Source organism: Helianthus annuus, chromosome 12 (assembly GCF_002127325.2).
Source record: "Helianthus annuus cultivar XRQ/B chromosome 12, HanXRQr2.0-SUNRISE, whole genome shotgun sequence".
Classification (NCBI taxonomy): Eukaryota; Viridiplantae; Streptophyta; class Magnoliopsida; order Asterales; family Asteraceae; genus Helianthus; species Helianthus annuus.
This window is the reverse complement of record NC_035444.2, coordinates 63,302,843-63,311,617: the sequence shown is the minus strand read 5'-3', so window position 1 is coordinate 63,311,617 and position 8,775 is coordinate 63,302,843. Positions and strand designations below refer to the sequence as shown.

The following is an 8,775-nucleotide window of genomic DNA, read 5'->3' as shown; positions in this document are numbered from 1 at the left end:
TTAGAGCTTTGAAGATCCTAGAGAGAGAAACTTTTGTCGAAGGTGATAATCAAGAGACGATAATCAACGGATTTACGAAGATTCGAAGATACCAAGCATGGGCAAAGAGTTCTACAATACGTTTTACAACGCATTCACGTCCGAAACAACAACTGAAGCAACACCTGGGATAAAAACGTTTCAAACGTTATTTCTGATAGTTTGAAGTATGATAGCGTGTACGGAAATCATCAACGACCACCGAAACTAATGAATATCGAAGACTACCATTGGTGGAGCACCAGATTTGAAAACTGGGTGCAGGCTCATGCTTATGAGAGTTGGGTGATGTTAAGTTTTGGATATGAAAAACCAGTCGCGATAAAAATGAATTGCTTGAAGTTAAACAATTTTCTGAAAAAGATAAGAAAAATCACTCTAACGAACTAAAAATGGTAACATTATTACAACAATCTGTTAGAGAGGATATCTTGTTTTTACTTCAACATGCTGAAACTTCTAAGTCGATGTGGGAAGCATTGAAACTAAAAGCCGAAGGCGGTAAAGACATCAAGAAAAACAAAATCTCTCTGCTAAAAAAGGAATTTGATCTGTTCGGATGTATGAAAGGAGAAACTGTCAGACAAATGATTGAAAGATTTTGTCATCTGAAGATCGAGTTAGAAAGGTTTGGAATCCACAAAGATAGAGAAGAGATTGTTGATAAACTCGTCGAGGCATTACCGCAAGTTGATGACTGGAAAACGTTTGTGATTGTTCTGAAGAATGATGCAAAGTTTGATGAGATAACATTGGATGGTTTAATTGAATAACTTGAGGGACATGATTTGGTGTTACAGAAACAAAACAAAATGTCCAGTTCAAGTTACCAACAGAATGTTTATTTGTATTACCGAAGAAGCATGTTGCTGAAAAATCAATCACCGAAGGTTGGTACATCCTTTAGTACTGACAATGTTGGTGATTCATCAAACAACAAATCTCTGAGTTATGATTCGGGATATCATTCATCATCTTCATCATCCAAATCCAATCCGAGTCAGAACTGGAAAGATTCTCCGAATTTGAATACTGATTTCGCTAAACAGCACATGAGTTTCTTAGCTTCTGTTCTGGAATCTTATGAAGGTCTGATCGCAGGGAAGATAGGCAATCCAAACATGACAAAGGAAGACTACGATCAGGTAGATCCAGAAGAGATGGAGCAAATGGATATTCGCTGGTGTATGGCGAGCGTTCTCAGGAGAGCTCAACGTTTCATGGAGATCACTGGGAGAAAGTATCTGGAAGGTCCCGATATGAAGCTGGGATTCGACAAAACAAAAGTCACTTGTTTCAAGTGCAAACAGAAGGGACACTTCAAATGAGAATGCACAAACCATCAAGCTAATGATAGCGTGAATCCTTTTCATGAAGATTACTACAAAAAGGCCATCTATCATCACAACAACGAGCAGCCGTCAAGAACAAACCAAAAGCAAATTGAAGAAAGGTCATCAAAAGAGAGGAAGCAGGCTTGTATAACAATTCATGACGACGAAAAAGAAGGGTTTGACTGGAGTAAATACATAAAGGAAGAGAAAAGAGAGAAAAAGGCGTTGGTTACTGAATTCAAAGAAAGCCGAGAAGAAAATCATGCTCGAATGTATTTGAGTGACGTGTATAAGGCTTACACAAAAGCACGGCGGGTAAATAGATGGAGTGAAGAGAAAGAATGTTTTGTTGATCCTAAATGAATCCCAACAGTTGATCCTTACAAAGTAGATTTTGAAGCACTTGTTGCTGCTATTCCAACTGTGAGAGTCGGGTGTAAAGGGCTTGAAGAGATTCCGAATTACAGACAGAAGGTAGATGAGGGCGTAAAGAAGGTGATATATGCCAGTCTAGAGAAGAAAAAGAAGACGGTAGAGGAGATTGTTGATGAAAGCAAGAAGCTGACAGATGAAATTCTGAAGAAGACAACTGACGACACACCAAAGAAGATCACATTGAGGTAACAATTCAAACTGAAACTACTAAGTCTTCTGATAATGCTGAATCAACTGATAAAATTGATGAAATTGAACATAAAACTGATCAACAGTGCAAGAAATGCATGAAAACGTGCAGTGCTTGTACTGAAAAGGATAACAATCTAAGATCCAGAGACATTGAATTTACTAAAATAGAACGTACTTTTAAAGAAAAATGTAACGAAATGCTTGAAAATGAAAAGTTTTTAAAAGAAAAACAAAAGGAGTTAACACAGAAATGTGAAAATCTTGAAAAAGAAAACAAAATTTTGAAACAAAAATGTTTAGATGATTGCAACGAATGTGGTCAAAAAGATAAAACTATTCAAGAGTTGCAAAAAAAATATGATGGAATGAAATTCTCATATCACACGGTAAAAGAAGCTTATGAAACTTTGAAAAATAATGTCAAAAGTCTGGATGATAGATTGTCAGCATGTCAGAAAACAACTAAATTTCTTGAAGCCAGATATGAAGGAAAACAAATGGTTCTAAATCAATATATTGATGATGTTGTTAAACTTAAACAAGAACTGGCTGAAAAAGAAAAATTGGTTAATTAACTATGATTTTCAATATCAAAATATAAAGAATAAATGTGCCCATTACCATCTTAACTAAAAAAGTATCATCAGAGATTAAATTTCGATGGTCTTTGACGCCAAAAAAAAGATCAACATTACTGTAATTGTCATGACCACCCCAACTCTGAATGTTTTTATCCGTATCATTTATATTCGGATCTTTACTTTCGCTGGCATTTTCAATAGGACCAAGATTGCTCGTTGATTTACTTAGCCTACATCTGTGTTCGAACTCCTTCTTAAATAACATCGAATTTAACCACCATCTTTTCATATAGTTTTATTGCTTCAGATTTGCATGAAAATACAATACATGAATAGTCATTCGACGATTGTTTGGATCTGAGTTTGGTTTTGATTGTGTTTTACGTTTGAAATAAGATGAAGATGAATGAGTTGTGCAGCGGAATTAAAATGGAACAAACTTTTCACAATTAAACAGGAGAAATGCTTTTAACATACAAGTTTAACATTGAATCGAATGATTGAATTTATTTTCAACAACGATTACAATATGCAAGTATGCAACAAACTCCCCCTCAGCCTGAGCTCACAGAATTTGTTCGTGCAGGAAGATGATGGTGAAGAGCTAATAGAACAGCACAGAGCACTGTTCTATTTATAGGCACGAACAAACCACTGAAGCATCTAAGCTGACGTCACCATGAAAGTGACATCTAACCTCCTAACAAACTCTAACCTCAGATCTATACAACCTCTGCTATGCTAACTACTGATATTACAATACATTACTTAAAGTAAACAAAACTGCTGCTGCATCCTTCCACTGCTGTGAACCCAGCAGTACTTATCATGATCAGCAGTGCTTGACTCAAGGCAGTAGATTGGGCAGCAGGGCTTTAGTTCTTCACCAGTCTTTGTCTTGATCAGTAGTTGTAGGTCAGCAGTTTGTATGATCAGTAGATAGGAGGTCAACAGATGTTGAAACCAATTTCAAGGGGAGAGACTTGTATACATAACATCTGCTTATTCTGGATAAACTGCTCTGATCCAGTTTTGGCTTTAACTATTTGTTCCTGTGGTAGGGTTCAATCCCAACAATCTCCCCCTGGAACAGATAATGCCAAAACTCTTCATTTTTACAAGATCTTTATTGCCTCATCAACAGTTCCCTTATTTGCCCTTTAAGTTGAAGTTCAAAGGCTAAGGCATCTGTGTCATCATCATCCCTGCTAAGTGGAAGATCAAGGAGATCCTGCAAATCTTCAAGACTCAGGCCAAGAGCTTGTTCCCTTGATATATTCTTCACTTCTCTATTAGACTTGAGCAATGTCAGTCCGTGGGTCTGTTTGTCAGTTTTCCACTTTAGTACCTTTGAGTCTGATGGGTTTCTTGGGAGATTTTTATTCGATGAGGTGTTTGGTGATGTAGGCCTATTCATGACTGTCTGAGCAGTGTTTGCAGATTGTTCCAATCTAAGATCTTCTTCAATCATTACCTTAATACCCTCTTTTACAAGGTCATCACCAGCCATTAGATCTTGGATTGTTTCAGCACCCAACTATTTTTGTGGCCTTCTTTTAAAGATGGTTGCACCAGCTGGAGCAGTGGATCTCCTGATTTGCAGCTTTGATGGTCTTTCTGAAACCGCTGCCTCAGGATAGTCAGGTTTTTGTGGAGTAGTAGTATCTGTCTTCCTTAATTCTCCAAGCTTTTGTAAGTAGCCCTGACTTTATCTTCTTTCCATCTCATCACTTGATTCCAAGACCCATAATCAGCAACAACCAATTCCTCCTTCATTCTCTTCAGCTCTACCTTTTTATCAGGTACACTCCTTTTGAACTTTGCCCAATCTGGAGGAGTGTGCTTGACCTTATTCTTGGATCCTGGCAGCTTCATTTTCAAGCTCAGGAATGGTCCACTCTTTGTACATGTGTTTTTCTCCTTTATACTTCTTGGTTGTCATGATGCTTTCAATGTAGTGTTTTCTCAGAGTTTCATCTGCTCTCTCTGAGATTTGTTGACACACATTTTTTGCAAATTGCTCTAAGGATCTGACTTGTGTGAGCAAGAATTGGAAATTCTGCTGAATGTCTCTATCAGATTTTCCTTGAGCATTTCTTTTTGAGATATCCTCTGCTTGTTTAGCTTTGACTTTCAAATATTCTTCAATATTGTTTGGCCTTGGATATCCTTCAACAGATGGCAAGCTCCATTTAGCAGGGTCATCCTCATAATAAAAAGACTTGATTTCTTCTCTGACAGAGGAAATTGAACACCTGCAGGAGGTAAGGGCTTTTGAAATTGAGCTGTTGAGAGAGGAACAGGTTTGGGTATTGTAACAAGTGACAAAGATTTTGAAGATGTTGGTGGGTTAGCAAAGATTGATGCATCAGGTCCAGTCTGTTGTTGAGGCATATTCTCATGAACAGGTGATTGAGAAGGACTAGGTTGTGCCTGGTTCAAATCAATTGCATCCAACAAAATTTTTGTATTTGGTGGAATTGTGGATGTGAGGTTGGGTGTAGAAAGAGAATTTGCCCCGGGCATTGGGATGTGGATGATGGAAACAAGTGATTCCAGAGCATCACAGAGTGGTGTCCCTTGTTGTACAACCTGTTCTTTTTTAAGAAGAGACAGGAGGAGTTTCAGCTATGGTTTGAGATATTTTTACCAACTGCTGTGAGGAAGTAGCAGCAGTGGTTTGTTGTGACTTTTGTGTTGTCACAGGCAGTTGCTCTGGTATCTCATCCTCCAGACTTGCCTTTGTGATGGGTTTGGGGGGTTTTTGAGTTTTCTTTTTCTGTGGCTTTTTGGTGATTGTAGGTGTGGGTTTCAAAGCAGTTGTTTTGCTGTTATATCACCTTGAGCAGTGGGCTCAGCAGTAGATACCTGAGGAGCAGTGGTAGCTGCTAAATTCTGCTCAGGCACCTCTGCTTGTGTTTTGCAAGGTGTTGACATTCTTGTAAAAGTTTCAGCAGTTAAGCTGTGCATTTGAAAAGAGTCACCTTGGTTTATTAAAGAAAGATCATCCTTACTGAATTTCTTTTCAAAATAATAGCTTAGAAATCTTGGAAATAGTAAGAATGATTTTGTTTCAACATTTTTAACCATATCATTAAAGATTACCTGAGAATAATTGAAATTTTCTTCTTGAAGAACAGCATATCCCATATTTTGAATCTTTAATGGTATTTCATTAAAAGCAGTAGTTTTGTTTGAAACACACATAAGCAGGGTATGAAATAAAAATATTGTTGCAGGAGGGAAGTAACCTTTTTGTAAGGTATCCATCTTCATCATTGTATCAACATACCCTCTTTCAATGAAGTCAATTTTTAACCCATTTTAGAAAAGCAAGTTTTACCTTGTTGATCATCGAGCTGAAAGACCTCTGATATGGATTGTGGTGTGATTTGGAGTGCTTTTCCCTCTAGAGTAGAGTTAATGGTTGTGACATTTTCGCCTTGTTTGTCAAGGGTACGATTTTTCCAAAACTCTCTCTGGGTTTGCAGGTAGATGGGAGCATCTACTGTAAGCAAAGTTTTATACTTTGACGCAACGATCATATCAATGATGGAGTCGAAAGCATCGGTGGTGCCGGGTTTTGTGAGAAGACCCAGAAGATTGTGAGATGTTTTAGGTGGGATTTCAATGGGTTTGGCCTTTTGAGAGGCTTGGTTGGAGGATGATTTTGAAGTGGATTTTACGGAGGGCTTCGATTTAGTCATTTTCAAGAAGATGATCGAAGAAATTTGTGAAGGAATTGGAGAGACTGAGATGAAAACTGCTATGAGAAGAGAATTTTTTAAGAATTCAATTCGACAGAAAACCCTGTTTGGGGTTTTGAAAGGGGGTTTTATGGAGAAAAAGTGAATGTTGACGTGGCAACGGTTACAAAAGGTCTGACCACTATGTACTGTCCACGTGCCATCCCCCTGATGAAGTGAAGGATAATATTTTCATGAAAGTTACTGATGAAAGCAGTGGTTTTAACGGTACAGAAGGCAGTGGATGTTTTTGCTATCAGTGGATAGCTCATTAGTGGATACAACACTGCTTTTGAACAGTGTGTTGGTGCAGTTGTCTGTCGACTTCATCTTCGTTCGAGTCTTAGGTTAGAACTAATAGATCAGTGCACGTAAAACGAGAAATGGGATTTTATAGGTAATTCCGCTTGAAATGACACATGGTCATTTCAAGCGAAATCAAGTGTTTCATTTCAAGCGAAATCAAGTGATTAAGCTTGAGTGGTGATTCCGCTTGAATGTTTCAAGCGGAATCACATACCTATAAATAGTCCATTCGAGCGAAATCAGATGTAATGTTCTTGTTTCCGACGCCAAAGTGTCGTCGAAGTGTCTCCGAATATGTAATCGCATTCTAAGCAATACAAGAGACAGTTAATAGTGATTCTAGTTTTATACAAGCTAAACAAATACTGAATCAATGATTTCCGCCTCTGATTCAGTCTAAGACCTCTTTGATCGACTCGTTTCGGTCGTTTCACGATCCTACATGTGGTATCAGAGCTCAGGAGGAAGAGTTCTTACTGTTTAGCTCGTTTTCGCTGGAAAATTCTGATTTCTACACCTTCTTTTCACAATTAATCAAGTATTCTCGGTTAAAATGGACTGAGTTTCTAGTATTGTGTGTAAAACTGTGTTTTAACAAATCTTTGAATGAATCAGATTAAAATTCGGCCTAAAACTGCTAAAAATGATCTGAAAACCTTATTCTGCTTGAACGAGACTTTTTGATTCCGCTTGAAATTTGTGGTAATTTGAAGCAAAATAAGGTATTCCGCTTGAAATATCATCTAATTCCGCTTGAAAACGTAATCTCACTTGAAATTGCAACTGATTCCGCTTCAAGTTGTGATTTCGCTTGAATTACCTTGTTCGAAATCAGTATTCCGCTTGAAAGGTGGTGTTGATTTCGCTCGAGATCTGTTATTCCGCTTGAAAGAGTTATTTCGCTTCAAAGTGTTGATTCCGTTTGGAGTCTGATTCCGTTTGAGTCTTTATTTCGTTTGAAACTTTAATCTCGTTTGAAAGGGACTGTCTTGATAAACGTGTTTCCAAATTATGGATATAAATTTCTTTAATATGGATAGTAAAACACTTTTATTAATAAAAGAGTTTAACTTGTTTTCAAATTGTCCAGGTGAAAGTACAAGGAGTCTTATTGATAGATATAGCCATCTTGTTCGTTCAATGTCTGAGAAAGGTATAACCAAAAGCCCAAATGAATGGGCTGAGAAATTAGCCAATGCCTTACCTCAAAAAGAATGGGATACATATCTTTTGAGTCTAAAAGGATCAGGAGAATACTATGGATTGGCAATTTGTCAGTTCATTAAAAAGCTTGAAGAACAAATGGAGAACAATGTTGTGAAAAAGAAAAGCCAAGATGGAAAATCATTATTAAAAAGGAGCAAGAATAAAGGTGTCCAAGTGGGAGAGGAACATATTGAAAAGATTTCAGCTTTGAAGGTTGAGAAGAAAGCTGATGATAAACAGATTCCTAGAAAGTGCTTAAACTGTGAAAAATCTGAATCAGACAATTCCAAACTTTTGAAGGATGCGGAAAGTTTGGCTTTGGAAATCAAAAATTTGAAAGATGAGAAGAGATCTGATGATAAACAGATTCTTGAAATGCAGGAAAATTGTGAACAGTTGAAATCTGAAAATGTTAAACTGTTAAGTAAGTTGAACAGTTTGACATTAGAAAACAAGGTTTTGAAAGAGAAAAACAAGAATTTTGAAAGCAAAAAGAAATCTTCAGAAAATGAAGATTTCTGGATAAAGCTTGAAAACAAGAATTTGAAAGCAAATGAAACAAAATTTCAAGAACAGATAAAAGTTTTGGAAAATGAAAAGTCTGTTCTTGAAAACATTAATATTGAAAATGAAAAGACAATCAAGTCTCATCTTGAAAGAATATCTCAGCTTGAAAATGAAGCTGAGAATTCAAGAACTAAAATTGATGAGCTTGAAAAGAAATTGAAAGGTTTTGTGACCTCATCAGAGTCTTTGAATCACCCTTGTCCAAAACCAATCAATTCTGTTCCAATAAGTGACAATGTCACAAATTTTGACAAAGTCAAAATTGAAGATTGCGATGAGAAATCTGATGATGAGAAATCTGATGATGAAAATGAAAAAATTGAGAAAAAGAAATTATTTTTGAAATTAAAAGAAAAGTTTCAGAAAACT

General features: G+C 36.8%; 1 protein-coding gene across 1 annotated transcript; it reads left to right on the top strand.

The window, feature by feature from the left end:
- Positions 1–431: 431 nt before the first annotated feature.
- Positions 432–812, top strand: LOC110892994. Its single transcript, XM_022140120.1, has one exon. The coding sequence runs from the start codon at positions 432–434 to the stop codon at positions 810–812; it is 381 nt and encodes a 126-aa protein (XP_021995812.1).
- The last annotated feature ends 7,963 nt before the right edge of the window (positions 813–8,775 follow it).